The sequence below is a fragment of the Carassius auratus genome, chromosome 37 (assembly GCF_003368295.1).
Source record: "Carassius auratus strain Wakin chromosome 37, ASM336829v1, whole genome shotgun sequence".
Taxonomy (NCBI): Eukaryota; Metazoa; Chordata; class Actinopteri; order Cypriniformes; family Cyprinidae; genus Carassius; species Carassius auratus.
In genome coordinates this window covers 12,637,977-12,658,674 of record NC_039279.1, presented here as the reverse complement: position 1 = coordinate 12,658,674, position 20,698 = coordinate 12,637,977, and the positions used below count along the sequence as shown (strand labels likewise).

At 37.0% G+C, this 20,698-nt stretch overlaps 1 protein-coding gene across 1 annotated transcript in view; it reads right to left on the bottom strand.

The window, feature by feature from the left end:
* Nucleotides 1–20,698, bottom strand: part of LOC113056241 (extracellular serine/threonine protein kinase FAM20C-like) — a 37,272-nt gene that overhangs the window by 15,014 nt on the left and 1,560 nt on the right. The window contains exons 2-3 of the mRNA XM_026222855.1: nucleotides 20,502–20,677; nucleotides 19,274–19,352 (exon numbers count right to left, since the gene is read on the bottom strand). Of these exons, the coding sequence (XP_026078640.1) occupies nucleotides 19,274–19,352; nucleotides 20,502–20,677 (255 nt within the window). The remainder of the gene's footprint in view (nucleotides 1–19,273; nucleotides 19,353–20,501; nucleotides 20,678–20,698) is intronic.

The window sequence follows — 20,698 nt, the reverse complement described above, 5'->3', positions numbered from 1 at the left end:
TGTGTGCAACACCCACATGTGAAGATCCAATCAGTCCCCTTTTTCAATAACCTGCTAAACTCGAATGTACATTACAACATGGAGGAAAATATCTGTCACTACCTCCGTTTCATCACTTCATAGTGAATTCAAACCTTTGACGGATTTTTTTTGACGGATTTTTTCTAAAATGTGTTCATTATATTGATATTATTTCTGAATGGTGCACAACTCTGCCCTCTGTCCTCAACTGTCTGGATAAACAGAGAGTCTCGCCCCAAATTTACTTCAGCATGTGAGCCAGAAGTTGATGTGTTTGGATGTCCTAAACAAATAGAGCGATTTTTTAATAGTGACACAGAGTCAGAATGTGATGTCAACCTACAAATCTCTCACATGCTGTAGCTGTCAATGTGTATTAATTAACCCTAAAAAGCTTACTGTGTCATATTTAATATGCAAACTAGCAAGGTCTCTAAATTATCAACATTATTAAAACCTTACTGTAAAATATTTGTATCTCACCTCTCTCTCTTTTTCACACTTTCACAGCTGTGCTCAAGGGTATGAGACAGAGCTCCATGAGCCAGCTGTTTTCTTTAAGTCCAGAACAAATGTGAAAAATGGCTTGACGCGAATACGAGACTACAAAATAACACCCCTCAAGACCAGGCTGCTTTTTGTATAGAGCAAAAGATTTGCTATGAGTAACTTGGCTAGGCTGAAAATAATGAAAGATCTTTTGCACATGTATTGTGTTTCTGAGATAAGCATTGAGTGCTCTCACAATCGCTGAACATGAGTCTTCTGAGATGACAATGGACTAACAGATCTGGAAACACACACACACACAAATGGAGGGAGAGCTGGGGGTAGATCAGTGTTAATTTCGTTGACTAAATATTTTCGTCATTATTTTCGTCACGAATATATTTTTGCGGACGAAAACGAAACGAAAACTAAAATAGAAGGCACTGATGGAGACTAAAACTATGACTAAATTGATTGACATTATCGTCAACGAATAAAGGACGAGACGAAAATAGACTGTGACGAAAATCAAATAAGCAGACGGGAGAGATGCGAGGAATGAACAAAAGAACCGGCAAAACGGAACAGGCGAGACTGCATGAGAGAAGAGAACCAATCCGAGCCTGACTTATTGAGACGTGAAGCGAAGGTTTTCAGTTTTTAAATGAGCTCCCGGGAAGACGCCATTCGAAGAGGTGATGTCTAAAAGAGCGACAAAATGTCCACAGCTCACTTCACGTTTGACGACGAACAAAACAAAACAAACTGTAAAGCATGCGGAGAGCTCATTCGTGGCAAGAACACAACCATTTTAAAAAGACATTTACAGACGAGCCACCCGGACATTTTCTCAAATGTAAATTCACAACGATGTTCTTTTGTTTATTGAGCTAAGCAAAATTGGAAGACTGCAGTGCGTAGATGTTGTAGCATTAAATATTACGAACTGAAAAGTACTGTAAAATAGCCCCTTCTTCAAGTTAGATGAGAGCACAATACTAATACGTAATATCATGATAAATACATTTGATTAATACTAATGTTTAGTATATTTTATAATGTTCTACTTGTTGACAATATCACAAATATTTCTATATTAGTCATGTGAAACATGAATGTTCACATCCTATATCATTATACGTACTAATCTAGAAATATTGTAGTATTTAAAACATACAATATTGCTAGACAAATGAATACCTTATAAAATCTTGTTACTTTTTTTATCCACCCAACTTATTAAATATTTACTTTAAATGTATGCACTTATTGTTCAACTCAGCTGTAAGCTTTAAGGTCCTGGCAGCTAGTTATTGTTTACATTATCATGACAGTGTTTGTTGCTGCATAAAAGCTTTTGAATCGAAATAAAGACACAGTTGTGTTGAAATAAAGTTGAATTTGTGTTTTATATATTTTGGTTAAGTTTGTTTCCTATACCAGCTGTAAAAAATTGTCTAGTAAATCTGTTATTGATTTTTAGTCTTATTTTAGTCGACTAAAATACCAAGCAATTTTAGTCGACTAAAATAAGACTAAAATTAAAACAAATCAGATGACTAAAACTAAAAAGAATTATAGTCAAAAGACTAAGACTAAAACTAAATTAAAATTTCGTGTCAAAATTAACACTGGGGTAGATGAAGAGAGAGAGAGAAAGAGAGAAAAATAAAAGAGAGCACACACTTAGCTGACAGACAGGCAGGCCTAAATAAGCGAGACCACAGCATCAGCCTCTCATGCACATCATCCCTGTAATGGCATCGTGTAAATATTCCAGCCAGATCAACAGGCCATAAAGAGGAATCCATCATCTGCACATAATCTCTGACAGATTTACTGGCCCGGACTGACAGGCTTCCCTGTATGATAGCACATCTGGGATAACACCCCCCACATCACACACACACAGATACAAATAACCCACAGAATACAGTATCTTCTCTCTGACAAGTGGAGCTGATGGCTGATGTCCAAGTGTGCAGTGTGTGGAGGGTACGCTCTCATCTTTGTTGTGGTTTGATCTGGGCTTTCAGATGTTTAGACGTTGCCATTACACACAACAGGGGTTTGAAGACTTTTGCTGGTTTTCAACTGTGTGGTACGACTCGGCTCGGTACGGCTCAGTAAGGTATGCATGGCTCGACTCGGCTCGGTTTGTATTTCCACTGCAGTTTAGTACCGCTTTAGAGTGGGCGGGATTTTTCACATATCATTATTGTTGAGCCGACTGTACTGCCGCGACTCGTGAAAACTTCCGCTCCTCTGCTATCAACGTCACTGTTAAACATCTTAATAGTGGAGAAATGGTAATGTTACTCCCCCTCAGCTGAAATCGTCTTTCTTTAAGGGGGGGGGGGGGTGAATGGAGGGGATGTGAGGGCACTTAGCGATTGAAGGGGCAGCAGCTCAAACCAAGTTATTTTTAAATTCAATGATTAACGCATTGTCATTAAAATTAAATAAATAAATAAAATAGAGAACCAAGATACAAGTTAAATAAAATGAAAATGTTGTCAGGACGCTATTATTATTATTATTATTATTAACATTATTCACTATAAATAAGAACTAAATGCACATTAACATAAAACAAAATAAAGTTAAATAAAAAAAGAACATAAAAACTTTAAATAGTTCAAATAAAATGTCAAAATGTATATATATATATAAAAATATAAAATATAAAAAATTTACAGCAGAAGTGTATTATGATAATACATTACTACTGTATTTTTTCTGTTTTATTTTAATATTATATATTTCCTTTTTATAAGTCTTTGATACAAAAAATGGGCTAGAAAATACGATGTCCTGTTTCATAAATGGCCTAGTATCATCCTTGAGAGGCAGCGTACTGAAAATCCATGAGCCACACAGGCCTAACAGCCAGAGGCAAATGGCTGCTATCTCTGCCCTGCAGTTCTGTTCCTTTTCTCTCTTGCTGACGGGAATGCATCTCTCATTTGCTGGCCAACCTCACTGAATCAGAACCTTCACTCCTTTATTCATTTATTTTGGTCATTTAAACATAAACGTATATCATTTAAGAGCAGGTCTATGAGCCATGAATGCCACCCTCAGGTGCCTTTGGGTGAATTCTGGTAGCGTGCCCTGTGAAATAGATTCATGTATCCATGATCAAGGCTGTGACCCTGTCGGTCTCTATTACCAAGCTTTATCACTTTCTGCTTGGACGTAAACACCTCAGGGTGGGTTAGTGAGGAAATGGTGAGATGGGGCACATGATTTGTAATGACATAAAATCAAACGTGACAGTGAACGTTAACCAAGAATAACGGTAATAAAACCAGGTGACAACAAGAGAATCAAATCTATGAATCACACTTCTAGTACGCCTGTCAACAGGACCAATACATTTTAAACATCAAACAAACTGCTGCCATTTGTTACTAATTTTAAGACTTTAAATATATTGCAACAGCTGCAGTGATGCAATACTGCTTTTCATTTTGGAGGTATTTTTGCCCCATGCCCCTGTTAATTTCCTTATGGTTTGTGCAATACTGGAGTACCAAGCACCTCCATGTAACTGGAATTGACTGCTCTATCTCAACCACTGCTTTCTAGCTGCAAGAAATGGCAGCTGCCATTATCATTAATAATTACAACTGACCCATGGAGCTGTGAGTATTTTTCATTGATTTATGGTGCTCAGCTATGCTTTTCTAGACAAACATGTTCTTTTCATTGGTTATATAAATAGAACAAAGCCCTGACTGGGTCAATGTTAAATGCATCACCTGAGATTTTGCTTTCATTTTCTGAATAGAAATATCATTTTTTTCTCCTTTAGATTTTTCAAGGCACTTTAATGGTTGACTTCAGCATGTAGTACAACCTTTAATGAATCCATGCTCTTTATTTTCTTGTGTTTTGATAGCGGTGGCATCCATCCATTACAGAATTTTATGGCTCGATCTAAAGTTCAGTTTCCCTAGAACAATTTTATAGGATCCATGAAATGGCTAAATTATGGTTTATGGCTTCTTTTTTTGTTACCTTGATGTAATCTATATGCTAGAGTACTTTTTAAATTTTTAAATGTTATTCTCTTGAATGACAATCACATAAAGTTGCCCAACTTCATCAATGGATGACTGATATGTACATTTAGATACAAATCAAAATCTAATGAAACTAAATAAAATAAAATAAAATGACCAAGAAAAAAAAGTAGCAAATCATTTTTCATGGTTGTGACACTGTATTCACTATTTTAAAAAAGGGGTTTTCTTCATTAATTCCACCCCATCTTCTTGTTTCAATTGCAAATGCAACACAGGACAGAAAACAGAAAGCAATTACCTGCTGTATCAAAAACTTCATATTTCTAAAACACACATTGTAAGGATCATTCAATCAATACAAAAGCTGATTAATCACTGTTGTTTCTAAAACAATCGTAAGTGTTTTCATTCTCCTGTTATCTTTCACAAAGCCTTGAATGTAAAGCCATGTCTTTAGATGGCATGACTTACAGTACTGAAGAGAAAACAAGCAAATTGCTTTGCCTATACAGCAATTACCACTAATTAGTCAGGCAAAGTCTGACATTTTGGATTTGGCTCTCATAGCACGTAGCACACCTTAATCGTCTCTCCTCAGGCTATCGCCTGCAGCTGAGAACACAAAGGCAGTTTTTCAGCTGGAGGAAAACAATGCTAATGCTAACCCGGGGAACGGCAAAAGAACTGCTTTATTGTTAGAAACAAACTACCTCATCAGCCTTTGTCTTACAGTAAGAGGGAACTCTGGGTAAAGCCTTTTACTGAGGTGAATATTGGTCCACAGTATTAGGTGATATCTTCTGATGGGAAAACAACACAGATTATGCAGTAACGCAGTCAAAAACGAAACAGCGGGATATGACAGAGCATATCGGGAGAAGGCTTTACATAATTTATATCCCATATTCCCCCTCTTCTCTTAAGGGGCATTACCAGGAATGTCTAGCATTCCAACAACAGCCTAATGGTCAGAAGCTGCTCTGCGTGTATGAGTGTGTGTGTGTTTTGTGTGTATGTGTGCATTTAACTGTTGATTATTTACAGCACAAGATGAATCAACTAGACATTTTGCTATAACTAGGCCCACACAGAATCTGTGCCTGTAGAAATCTGCAAAGAAAAAATAACACACAATAAGTACACATCCTCCTCACTGTGTTTATTTATAAAGTGTTCCGGCCATTTTTCAGAAGGATGAGCACTTCATTAGTTCCACCTCATCTTCTAGTTTCAACAAGAGAGAAAAGGAGTGTATACATGGCGTATTTCAAAATGTCAGGTAAAAAAGCTTATAAAACACAAATGTTAAATGAAAATGTTGTCAGGACATGCATTATTATTATTATTTTTATATAAATGAGAAATAAATTCATGTTAAAAGAAAAAAATATTGAAATAAAATTAAATGCAGCTAAATAAATAATAAAACATTTTATACAATAAAGAGAGAAAAAAATTGACATTTATTTATTATTAATATTATTAATACAATTATTATTATTATAACTATTATAAAAAATGCTTTATAAAGCACATTTGTAAGGATCAGACAATGAATACAGTACAACAATACAAAGCCCAATATTCACTCTTGCCTCTAAAAAAAATCCCATATTTTTATTGTTTTTATCATGTTATCAAAATTCCTAATACCCCATTCAGTCCAATTTTTTTTTCCTCCAGTATATCATGTCTTAGATCATTGTACAAATATGTGAGCCGACAAAATCTACAACACTTAGCTGATATAATGTCAATAATTATATTCCTTATACAGTACATTCAAGGAGCAGTATGGTCCTCTTGGATAAGTGTGTGTATAAGTGCATGGGAAAATGGCTTTGAAAAGCGCACATCTGTGTTGTGAAGGTAGGGATTATCTCTAGATGGCATTCAGAGAGCTTTTCAGTGCTTTACACTGAATATCGCATCCCAGCCCACTCTGCCTTCCCTTTAATAGGATAACCCCAACGTCTAATAAAAAGCACATAATTTGTGCCATTCCAGCGCCTGCCTCAGCCATGCAGCAAACGCAAGCCCCGCGGAGGGCAGATACACAGACGGGCAGGTTAATGATGACACAGTCAGAATGTCAGGGTGCCCAGGGCACTCCATTCCTTCATATTACAGAGCTGCTGGAAACAGCTTAATGGACAGGATCCGAGGCCAGAGCGCAGCGTGAGGGCAGAAAGACAGCGAGACACGGACGAGTGGGACACGGGAGAGAAAGAGAAGAAAAAACCTCTCCAGAGGGGACTGTCATTCTGAAGGCAGTGATATCCCTCTGGGCGGGAAGAGAGAACGGATGTGGAGAATAGAGGGATGCTGTTAAGAGCCAGATTTGGCAACAGATACAAAACATGAAAATATATACAGCAGACCTCTTGCTGAAAAGCAGGGTTTTTTTAGCAACATATTTTCATAAGGTGTAACTATTTATAATACTCGTAAAATGCTTTCATCAATAAGAATAAATTATTAACACCTTGACATTATTGCTAGTCATAAAGGCCTAAATGACATTTGTTTTTCTTTTTTGAATGTCATTATTTTATTTTATTGCAGGAATGAAAAGTTGCAACACTGTTACAAAATTTTCATAAAATACTTTTTTTTTTTTAAATAAAGTGAATAATTTCTAACATTAAATAATTATTTTTCAAAGAAAATATTTTATATGAAAAATGACCCATTTAAAGACAATTAACATTCAAAGAATAAACAAATAACATGCACATTTGAACAGCATATTCTTAGTCTGAACTTTGACCTTGAAGGCATTTTTCTACTTTTTAACACTGATAACATCAATGACAAGAATTCAAGTGACGCATATTCCTTAAAAATATTTATATTCCTAATTACTTATGTTGTTTTGCTTTGTTAGACTACTGCTTAAGCCAGAGGAGGGGAGAATGGAAGAATGGATGAATGAATGAATGAATGAATGAATGAATGAATGAATGAATGAATATTTTTTTAATATTCAGTGAAGTTAGGTTAGAGAAAGCAGTTTTTCTTTACTATTTGAAATAGGTTTCATGACTGTGAAGTCAATGTTCATTGGAATTATAATATCTATAACATCTACCAACCCTGTGACAGTTTTTAAAGTTCAAACACATTTCAGCTGGAAAATGTCCTATTCTGCAAAAACACTGCTGACTTGTTTATCATTTCCACCTATACTAACTGAAGGCTTCTAAGACTAATAACAAAACATCATCATAATTAAGTTTTTTTTTTTTTTTTTTGAGTCAAATAGTACTTTAATTTCAAAGCACTTCATAAAGGCACCTCAGCAGGATGTTTAAATGCTTTTTCCTTCTGTAACACACTGTCAACGGGCTTCAGTTCAAGCACTTGACATTTATCGACATTTCAAGAGTTTAGGTCGGTTCAGAATGGTGTCAACCTTACTCTCAGCAATGCAGAGATAATTCAGAAGAGCAAATGTGAGTAAAAGGCATTTCCTCTTTTGCTGGGATGCTGGTCTCTACTTTCCTTGTAAACAGCTTGGCTACTCTGCCCAGAGGGATTTACTGAGGCCACGCTGAGAATGGAAGAAACATCTGTCTGCTGAAGGTGCTCTGTTGTTTCCTGTCCTTGGTGCTCCGGCAGCATGGTAAAACTGTCACTGCTGTGGAAGCCTCATACAAGAGGACTTGATTGTACTGTTTATGACAAGGAGACTCCGTTCTTTGCTTTCAATATAACATAATCACACTATTACCTGTCATATTTTGTTATGCTCTAAAACCTAGCGAGCTGCCTACAAAACGGAGGCAGCATTTTAAGGCATCTTATAGCCATGCTACCAACAGGATCCAAGATGGCGAATGAAGCAAATAAAATGTAGATTTTTAAATATATATATATATATATATATATATATATATATATATATATATATATTTTTTTTTTTTTTTTTTTTTTTTTTTTTTACTAAATACTGTTTCAGTAAATATTTAGCATGTTTAGCCCCTCTCTCTTAAATATTAGCGTTGCCATCATAGGAATAAATTACATATGAAAATATATTAAAAGAAAAAAACGTTATTTAAAATTTTAATCATATTTCTTATCATTTCAGTTTGTTTGGTGATAAATAATGCAAACTTGGGGAACATAAGGGCCATCTTTTAAAAACATTAAAAACTAGTGAAAAGCAGTGGTCACATTTACCATTGCAATCCAGTCAGTTTAACAGGAATCAACAGCAGTCAAGTAAGTGGAAACATTTTCAGGTTCAAGTTGGTCACACAAATATGCCGCACTGACCAACAGAAAGCTGCTTAGTTGAAAAGTGGTTTTTGTGTGATCTGTTCTTGATACTGTACATCGCTACACTATTGTCAACAGACAATCAACCTTTTTTGCCAAAATTGTGACAGAACCTTAAGTAGAGCCATCTAAATTAGTCAATAGGCAGCTGCCAATGTAGACAGCAAGGCAGCTCACTAGGTTGAAACTGAACCACAGACACCACCCCTTGCTGTCTCCCGCTGTCTCCTTTTTCTGCTACGGTGTGCATTTCCCATCGGCCCCACCTCCTTCGTCCCAGGCCCTGAGGGGGAGCAATCAGAAGGCAGACAATAGCCAGCAGCACACTGCACTTGCATCAGAAAGCCTCCTCTGTCCCGCTGCGGGGGGAAAAACCCTCAAGATCAGTTTCCTGAAGCCCAACTTAATTACCATTTGACCTGTTGCGAACTGAAATTCTTGATGACAACAACATACTGCACAGGAAGTGCTTCAAATGCAAAATCAATCAGCTTTCGAGCGCTTGGAAATGATTAAGAAAACGGTCTCCTGGTGTGCCACCGGTTTAACAGGTCTTTTGAAAATGAATTGAGGCTTAAGCTTTGCCACTTCAACAAACTGAAGAGACACCATTTCTGAAGAGATCCTCCCAATATTTTAAAATCAGACGTTTTCCAGATAAATTCTATATAAAACATCTTCTAGTTTCTAGGTGCTTATTTGGTCCCCACTGCGTATAATTAAAGATGTTTCCTGAATTCTTTCATGTCTGGCTTCAGATTTACTGCAGAGATAATTAGAGTAATTATACCACTGCAGTTTGGTCTGGCTGTTGGTAAGGGCTGACTTGTGCCCGACATGTTTTCTTATTTTCTAATTGCCAAAACAGCATGACTTCGCTGTATATGTTCGAATAATTTACAGTAAACCAGGGGTCTCCAACGACCCCTTTGGTGGATAGCTAGAGACTCCGTATTACATAATGTATAAACTCATTTTTTAAGCCTGGCCAATAATAAAATGCATAAACTACCATATTAATGCATTTTAATTTGTTATGATAGTCGCATTGCAAAGTAGTTTAAATATTCATTACTGAAACTGAGTCATATTTTTGCAAATTTTAAATGTAATTTTTCGAAACCACACTTTAAGCCGTGAAAAACAATTAAACTTTTAGATTAATTTGGACTTCATAATAGGCTGAATAAGAAAAAATGGTTGAACGTAGAAAGTTGTTGTAATATTGTTTTTAATTTAGTACATATTTTTAATTTTCCCACAAAGCTTAAATCAAACAATAATTTGCAGACCCCCTGCAGACTACCTGAGACTAATGCAGACCTCTTCTCTATAAACACGCATTAGCTTACTCCCTGTTTGAAAAGTGAACACATCGCAATTGCAGTTCTTTTCTCCAGAGTAATGTTTTAGTATTCCTTCCAGCCCCCATAACAAACATCATGCCCAGGTAAAATGCAGCCGTAAGCAATGAACAGGGATAAAAACTCTGTGGTAAGCATCCCACCATGAAATTAGGTAAATTAGTGGGTGGAAAAGTAAAGCGAGAATTGATAAGCAGAGCTCTATAAATTAAAGGGCAAGAAAAGGCCCAGCCCTGGTTACAACAGTCTAAAGTAAACCAAGCACTGGTGTTCACAGTCATTGCTTTCACTCCTCATTTAGACACACAGGCTTCCTCTCCAGAGTTTCTTTGTTTAAAGAAAAGGAAGGCAAGGAGGGACATTTTTTTGTGGTAATCAACATTACGCCACAAATGCAAATGAATGAACTTGGAAAATTCCTGGTTCATTTTATTCTTTTATAGTTGTGAAGAAAGACAACTGTAATCAAATCAAAAGAGACTAAAGCCCCTTTCACACTGCACGTTGGACCCGGTATAAAGCCGGAACATTGCTGGGTCGCCTTCTGTGTGAAAGCAAACAAGTCCCGGGATTGATTCCGGCATTGAACCCGGGTCGGGGGCCTAGTAACATTGCCGGGTTCAACCCGAGACGAGCGCTTCGTGAACAAAAGCCAGATCTAATGCCGTGTCGAAGTGATGGCGCACGTTATCGCGCGACTCTTTTACCGGCTGTTTTGAAGGAAGATCAACGTTCGCGACTATGTGCAAACTGTACTGAAGCAGAGATCAGTTAGTTCCTCACTTTCTGTGCTGACGCCGAGATCGTTCGCTTGCTTCAGTGAAAGTTTAACGTGCCTAATGTTTTCAACTTGTACATTACACATCACGCCCTGATGTCACGTGTCGTTACGGGATCTTTACGGATTGTGTGTGAAAGCACGCACATATCCCGGGTAATCACTGGCAGTGTGAAAGTGCAAAATCTAGCGACCCGGGAACAATTGCCGGAACACGTTACCCGTGTATTTGCCGGAATGGCAGTATGAAAGGGGCTTAAAAGAGACAAAGGCTTCTGTACTTCTGAGATCTCACACAATAAAATATAGCTTTGGTCAAAGGGTCAAAATACCCTTAAATTCTATTTAAATCACATGCTAATTGACCGTGTGGTGGGAACATGGAATCCAGTAGCTGACCGTAGCACACTAGGAAACATATCATCCACACAGTGCCAGAATTAAAATTGTTAAACATTTATAGGAACAGTCTGAGATGTTTTATAGAGGAGGGTAAAAAGTTTGAGCAAAAGCTTGGATTAACTCCAATTTTTATGCTGGCTTGGTTTGAAGAGTTCATATTTTCCAGTTATGCAGAACTTCCCTTCATAATTCCTTGAGCATAGACACAAAAGACAGGGGAAATCAATAAATGATAATAAAAAGTCACTGGTAGAGTGCAGTACGTGGCATAGTGCCTTTCTGAAGAGCGAGTAGATTACAGGCTGTATAGATTATTGAAGAAGGGTAGAGCATAGAGCAATATCCTGCATCTTCCTCTCTATATATGTTCATACATACAGAAAAGCGTGACTTTGAGATGTAAGCTTTTAGTGTGAGAAATAGAGGTTTCCCCAGTAACAGCTGTAAACAAAGCAGAGCTGGTACGCTCACACGCTGCTTTATCACGCATATAACATGCACGTCTTCTTTCAGAAATACAGCAATATAAAAACACTCGTGCCTCGTTTTGATATTTAAACATAAATGTAAGGAATTATTATTATTAAACGTGCAGTACGTTACGTAACGTTATGTTACTCATGTTTATTAAAAGAAGCCTTTTTGAAAATCGATCAGTTTAAAAATTGTTGCGAGTCTCCAAAAATAAATAAATGTATGGGAAACACATCCCGCAGCACAGCCACCTGAGCCCAACTTCAGTCTACTCATCACCTTGGCCGATATACACAACACAGACCGGAAGTTAACTTAGGTCCAGGCGCGTGCGCCCGATGAAACCGTCTATAATGTGTGTTGGTTAGGCTGATTTTTTAGAAGGGAAAGTGTTTGTGGAGACATGGATTATGGAGAACTTGAGACAGTTTCTCAATGAGAGCTTTTTGGGTGTTGGCCAGGTGTGTCTAAACGTGAATACTCGATGGAACTCCGCATGACAAAGCCATTTCCTCTGAATCCTCGAACTGAGCAACAACATTATTCTAATGACCAAATATAATGGCTGCACTTTGTTTTGCATGGTTAGAGATTAGACACAAAACCAAAATTAGATTCCAAAGCTCATATTTGCATATGCTGTACCACAAATGGGGTCACATGTTTTCTCAGGTCTATTGCCTATTTCTGCAATCCTGAGTAAACAGATCAATGGGCTCCTGCAAACTGTTTTGCTCTAGTGCTGTTCAGTCATTAGCCTACATCTCCCAGTCTAACAGCCCATTAGGAATATGCCTTGGGTTAAAACACAGACAACTGTCACTCCTTCAGTTTTAACAGAGGGTAATCCATTGCTAGGTCATTTCTGTTATGCAGTACCGTTTGACCTCCTTGACTTCTAAATTTGTCTTCTCTAAATCTTATCATGAGATATTCTATAAAGAAAATTTAGATAGAATATATCTTATTCTAAAAGCCGAATCAACATTTTTCATGTCAGAAGTGACTGTACCTGGTGACGTGTGGCATCCACATCAATAAAAATTCAGCCCATCTGCACTTATGAATATGAATTCAGTCCTTAAAACTTGTGAGTTCCAATATATTAAGATACATGATGGGTGGGCATAAAAATGTATTGCACAGTAGGAATGACCGGCCACGCTATTCTCTTTGCACTTGATATTTGACTATGAAACTCTATGGACAGGAGCAGAGAGCTCCCAATGCAGAAGCTTAAGAGGTACAAAGCACTGTGCTTTTCCTGGATATAGTGAAGCATTTATCACAACACAAACAAGTATCTGCTTTAATCCTGAGGCAAAGAAGAAATATAAAAAATGTGAGAGAATAAGTGAGAGAGACAGGGTAAGAGGGAGGGAGTCCGCCTGCTAACACAGATTAGTTGTGGGCATTTGAATCCAAGGCCAGTTACATCATCTATTTTGCCTATACCCAGCCTCACTGTTACTCCAACACAAGTGAGAAGAAAGTAAAGAGGAAAGTCAAGGCCATTCAGACGAGCGGTCCACATCCTCCACAGATCAGTGCTATCTGAAAGCTATTTCAGAGTTGCAAAGAGAAAACGGAGTCGTGCTCATTCAAAGCTAAGCTGTAGAACAGATGTCTTCAAAGCTTCGGTTGAGTTCATAAGCTGCAGCACACTGCAGTGAACCAAACATCTTTGCAGAGTTAGCATTGTGCACTCGGTTGTCCCCAGTTGCATGCTTTCTGTTGTCCCCCAGTTATCTCTTAAATTCAACGTAATGGTTAGGACCAATTAGAGAGTTTGTCCTACTGAGAAGAGATAAAATCATGCATGTAATGTCTGTGTTATTATAATTGTGAGAGACAATCAAGAATTTCAACAACTGTGAACACAGTATTTTACCTCGTGCCTCATTATCAGCAAATTATTCCCCGAGGTGCTCGACTGACAGTAAATACAGGTTATAAAATAGACCTGTTTGTGTTGCTGTGTACTCTGTTGCTGCTCATATGCCCCTCTGCTTTTAAAACTACACCAACAGACAGACACTAAATAACAGAGATTAACTGATAAAAAAAATAAAAAAAAATGGTTGATTATAATAATACATTTCAAAATTATTAAGACTGAAACAACTAAATAAATAACATGCATTACAAATAGTATTTTTTAAAATAATTATTATAATTTAAAAAATTACACTTACACCAATTTATGCCATCATATTTATTTTAATATTTTTTTGGGCTATGCCTCAATGGCTCTAAGTATAAAATGTTACATGATTATTACTTGATAATTAATGGCTGTGAAAAAAAAAAGTTACTTCACATGCGAAGACATCTTTTTGAACACACAGGGGCATTGTTTTGTGCAAATCTTTAGAGATACACTAATTTATTTATTTTATTATTTATTTTTTTCATCAGTGGTCTCAGTACTGAAGAATCACTTATCAATTCAGTAGGGAAAATATCATAAAACGTCAATATTGGTCAAATCGATTACCTCTCTTTAGTAAATTATCACTGTAAACACAACTAAAAACTAAGAAAATAAATGCTTTAAAGCTACATGCAGTTTTAGAATTGAATGGTGCATTAAGCTGATGTGTATCCCTTTTTACAAGTCTTGCCAAAGGCCTCGATAAAGACAGGGCAAGAACTAAGCAGAAGCATTATAAATAAGAGTGAGCTCTGGTCTGTACTATGGAAGATTTTGTCATGAGAGTCATATCTGGGATAGGAACAGATCTGTGGAAACTGTACTGTCAGGGTAGATATCATTAACCTTGTGGATACTCAAAACCTCAGAGCATTCAGACAGTAATCCAATATGACAGACAGCCCTGGAGCACACGCTTCTGTGACTGAGAATCTAGCATTAGTATAAACCACATGAATAACTAAGATGCTTTCAGCGAGATCCTGTGGCTACTAAACGGCATAAACAAAACGCATAAAGACATGTTAATGCCACGGGGTATTTTTCAGATGGACAGGTCGAGTCACTTTGTCCAGTCAGCTCCTGGTCAACCAAGCAGATATTCCCACCCAAACTCACTGATTAAGCCCATGTGGCTGTGTTTGGGATGCTCATGACTGCAGTGTTAAGATTTGTTAGATTTCAGCCTACAATTTACTTATTTATATCAATCTGGGATAGAAGAAAGTATTTGAGTATTAAAAAATATAGATTTTTTCATTTGTTGTGTAATTTAACTGCGCCACCTTTTCAATGTAAACATTTCATACACAGTACAAAATCAATACAAACTAGAAAGTACAGCAGACAGTAGTTTGTATTATATGTGTGGGTATGAGTGGATAAGACACATGACTTTGGTGTGAGAGACCCGGGTTCGAATCCACTTTGAGACACCAATGTGTCCCTGAGCAAGACACTTAACCCCTAGTTTTTCCAGAGGCATGTGACCTCTGACATGCATAGCAATTGTAAGTCGCTTTGAATAAAAGCGTCAGCTAAATGAATGTAAATGTATGTACATGTAAATATGCATAAGTGATACATTTAGTGGGGGATTATTTCCTTTGTGTTGTGATGGGCCAGCATTAGGCTTAGGCTTTTTTCAGTGCCAGTCCAGCCCTGGTTAATGTCATAGCAAACATTAAAAAGTTTCCAAAGTTTGCCAGCATAAGGCTTCTCAGGTAGGTGGCTGGGAACTTTTTTCCTTCTTTTTGGCTTTATTCTTGAGCAAGGCATTATCAAATACAAGCTTTCATTTTGATATTAACCTTCAGATACCCACTGGCCTATATCGTGAGATAAGATACACACAAATAAGTAAAGGCTAACTGTTTTACAACATAAATGTTATAATAATTTCTAGTGATGTAAACAACAACTTCCTTCACTTTGAATTGAAAATAAACTGTCATTTATGTGATTCATGTAATGCATTATTGAATTTGATGTGACAAGAAACATTTACAGCATACTGAAATGGCAAATGGATTACTTTTTACAATAAATTCTAGGTCTTTTACTTTTTTCTGCATTTTTCCCCTTATTTCCTTATATCAATTTAAATCCTTTAATTAAGTAAATTAAATTGTAGCAAACTCTTTCTAAAACACTCTCACAAATAATTCATAGAATATAATATAATACTAACTATAGTAAACATACAATTTTTAGTAAATTTCACTAAAACATAATTTCTGCTATAAAGCACACAGATGCTCTAGAATAAACAACTATCAAAAAGCTGGCTCTTGTAACATTTCTTATCTTGAGGGACGGAATTTACATTTAGCAGTTTCTCAAATAAAATCTTTTATGAGTGGCCCATCTCTTTCTCCTTGTACCGTCTGAGGTGAAATCCATACCTCCAGTGTAAATTTTACATTAGCATCTCTCATCTGTCAAACAGCTAAGCGAGCACCGGAATGACTCATCAGATTAGTTTAATCAATGACAGCGTGTTTGTCCAAAAATCCCGTGTAGTGTGACCAGGGAGGAGCTAATTATGGATGAAGCATGTCAGTGCTTCTGAGGAAGCGGGGCTGCAGTCAGCTACATGGTGGATCACACTAATGAAGGTTTCATGGGTGAGAGATAACAGGCAAACACTCATTCATCTGATTCATTTCATTCAAACTCTCTGAAACACAAAGTCGTGCAGCTATGTGAGATGTTCTTCCAGTATTTCTCAACTGGTGGGTGTGGACAACAGGGGAAAAAACTATATATACTGTAATAAAATTAACTTTAACCTTATAATTAACCATAGTTAGGCTAACAAAATAAATAAAACACAAAAAAGGCCTCAAAAGCCAAGAACACAACTACAGCTAGAAAAAAAATACAATTCTAAACTATGTTGAATAGTTTTCATTTGTGTTGACCATAATTTATTTTGTGTCGAAACTTGAAAACAATCAAAAACATACCAATAATTTAGAATTTATTTTGAAATAATTTTGCATTATGGTGGATATATGCATATAATAGATTTTAATATTTGATTTTAAGGACATTTCTGCTAACTTTCTTACAATAATGAATTTGGGTACCTGAAATAAGACTTGGTTTCCAACGGAATAATCTGTGTAAAGCAAACCCAGTTAAGAATCACTTGCCAAAGTCTGTGTTAGGCATATGCTTATTACGTGATATTTTCAAGGAGATGAGAATGATTGTGTTGTTGTCCCTTTGCCTCTATGTCTCAGGACAGATCCATTTTGGAGCATTTCATGCCTCAGAGAGCAGCCTTTAAGACCCGTCTGTTTGCTATTGAAATCTCCTTTATCTTTAAATAATGCTTGAGCAATGATGCATTTAGAAGAGCTTTCTTCTCCTACATTGAGTTCTTGTTTCTTTTTTTTATTAAACCTTGACTGTAGACTGTGGAATGCCTTAAAAACAACTATCACCCCTTCTGATCAGTCTAATCCACTCACACACCCATTCATCACAGAGTTTCATTAATTCTGTTAAATAGCCTAAATAATTCTGCATAAGCAGATGCTTGAGCTAACAAGCCTCATAAGAATTCCTGACAAAAAGACCTGCTTTTGAGACCAATCAAAGTGCTTTTATTCTATCAAATGATCATAGTGAATTATCTAACAATCTAACTAGCTTTCAGCAGCCCAAATTGAATCTGCCAAAAACACACAAATGAATAAGTGAAGGAAACATTTAATGTTGTTCCAAACCTGTATGGATTTCTTTATTCTGGAGATGTTAGGCATGGTTTTGTGACTGCTCTTTTCCATACAACGAAAGCGAATGGCAAGCTTTAAAAATGATTTTAAAAAAGAACCATATGACCTTTAAATTGTTATACACCTTACCCTTCACCATTTTATGCAGTTTTTCTCTTATTTCTGGAGTGTAACAACCCAGGTCACCATTCACTTTCACTGTGTCAAAAAAGAGAAGCGTGAACATTCTTATAAACATCTAATCATACAGGCTTGGAATGACATGAAGGTAAGTGAATGATGATACAATTGCCTTTTAATTCTTGGTTAATATGATTAAGAGAATTAAAGCTGATTAGGCAATTTCCTCAGGCTGTACAGTAATAAAGGAAAGTCTGAGTGTATGGCATATTAAAGCATGCAGGCATGAATCAAAAGAAAGAAACTTGTTCTGCTAAACCACACATGTTGCAAGAACACGTCCTTGCCTGACTCATCAGAGAAGGTATGGAAAGCACGTAGACAAATCAGTTTGTGAAAACATTAGTTACTAAATGGAGGACGAGTAAGTCCTGGGTTGCAAACTATCAGTGAAAAAGGAGAACACAAGGGAAAGGATGATCTCATGGGGGTGAATTGTTTAACTTGTGGATAGAAGAAATGAGTGTGTCTTTGTTGGTCTGTGCTAATTATAGCAGGAACAGGCTGGGTTCAGACCTCCTCTCTCTAATAACATTTATCAGCTGCTTGTCACCAAAGACCCATTGTTCCTATCTCTCCTTAAATACTCCCCCAGAACATCTCTGAACCTCTGGGACATATTTATGCGCCTCATATATTGGCTTCCTTAATTCTGAAAACATTATACAGAAAAACAGCATGGGCATTATACATTCATCTACATAAAATTCAAGAGTATTGATCAACTCACATACGGAAAAGCATCTCATAATAAAGTCTGTCAATGCTAAACCATGCCTTCATGAATACAGGATGTCTGCAGTCTGAACACCAGCTTCATGATCAATAAAGGCACTCAGCTGGCAGGACATACGGTCAACCAACACATTAGTAATGATTCAGTCACCAAGGCCCACATCCTGTATACATTACTCTTTAACTGGTGCTATGAAAAACCATTGAGGAAACAGAGTGAATCTCAATTATAGCGACGAGACCACTAAGACATTAAATAGTAATCTGCCAGAGAAAGCATAAGCAGTGTCTGTGAAACTGATAATTAAGGCACATGCAGATGGAGGGACTGCTGCTCTGAATCTGACAATGATACCAAAGATTTACTTGCTGCCATTTATAGATCCAGAAAAATTACAGGGAGGCAACTATTATTTGTGCTGAGGGGTTGTCAAATCCATAAAAACAACCTCCTTCCCTTTGTAACCTACATTTCAAATGGGATATGATCCGTCCATTGTGGATCACTACGCCGACGACTAGAAATCCTTTTTCAATAGCTTTGATCCGAGTATATTATCACCCGATTATAATAACAGACATACCCAAATAGAATTGAGCAGCTGAGCTAAAAGCACCACACAATGGTGTCCGTCAGAAGATTTAATAACAGGGTATAGACAACTTTACAGAACGAGAAAAAATCCCTTAAGACAATCAGACATATTCTCAGCCTGGAACTTAGAAGCAGTAACCAATAAAAAAGAAAAAAAAAACCTGATGCCAAGATTATAGATGTTTACACAATCATAATATTAACAACTGCATCATCATCTTCCTCTTACTGTATCACTTACTTCATGGGCTTGAAGAGCGCCTGGCCATAGTTCTGGAATGTCATGATGAGCTTCAGTTGCGTGCCTCCAGATTTCATTGCTACAGAGAGAATAAGAGTGATGCTAAATTTTCATATCAGGAAAATAACTTGAGCCTTTTTACAATTAACCATTTGGGATAAGACTCACTATGCAAGCAGCAATAACTGCAATAAAAATTATTTTCCTGTCATTGCAGATGGTTCTAGCCTTGTACTTGATTAAAAATGGTTGTAAAAAAACAAAGACAACAAGTGTATTTTGGACATGCACATTTTCTTTTAGAGAAGCTGATATGACCTTAAAAAAAGGGGGGTGGGGGAGCGTGTTGTAATATGCAGGCAAACACACACAGATGAAGGAAACCAAGGAGACACTGCCTCGGGTCACTTAAGAGACTTGCCGTGCCATGCAGTTTTTTTAAAGATCGCTATCACTGCAGATTAACATGCAACTTACAGTACTTAGAAACCCACAACAGTATATTATTGAGGAATAAATGTAGCCTACAGTCAACCGGTCAATATAAATCAAAATAAACCCATACCCTGGCATGAACCAGAGGGGTCTGGATCATGCTGAATGGGTTTATTTTGTGATAATGACTGGGTTACTGAACACCATCTCCCTTACACTGATTAATATATAAATAAAAGGACATTAAATATTGATTGAATTGTTTTATGATCTGAGAAGCTTGTGTTGATGTGAGAGCTTTTTGGTTGCCAGGGAAAAATATACAGTTTAGTGGTCAATATACAAAATTATTCTGACCACAAAATACAGCGATCATCCAATCAGAATCAAGTATTCAAGAAAGCCATGTAATGAGTTGAGTTATTGACCTTGGGGCTTCACATAAATGCAACCCATCAAGTCTACTGGACGATATGTATGCTTGCCCCGAGATACTTTTCCACAGCATGGAGCTTGATAAAGTCTAAACTGCACGCTCTTCTCATTCATTCACCTGAATCCACTACCTGTGAATCTGATTCCAGTTTTATTGATGCATCTGCAGCCAGAGTGCAGGAAGAGTCTAGCCATTATCTTAAAAAAACTTCATTCAATGAATCTATTTGGTAGCACTAAAAGATGATGCTGCACTCAAAACATGCATCAGAACAGTACCACTGCATGCAATCCTAAAATCACCTTCCCTTTTAAATTTACGTCTAATGCTATTGTGTAATCTCAAATATTGCCTTACCAACACTGGTAATTCTCTGTGACACCAGATCCTTCAGCATTGCATCAATGACTGGGTTGTGCCTGGAGTACAGCTCATACCGGTTGATCCCAATGTGGAAGCGGAGCCAGTTTGGGTAGGAATCTGAGGACAGCTCGCCCGTAGGAGCATAATTCCCATCTTTACCTTCCCCATTCCTACAGGAAAGACATGTCCCA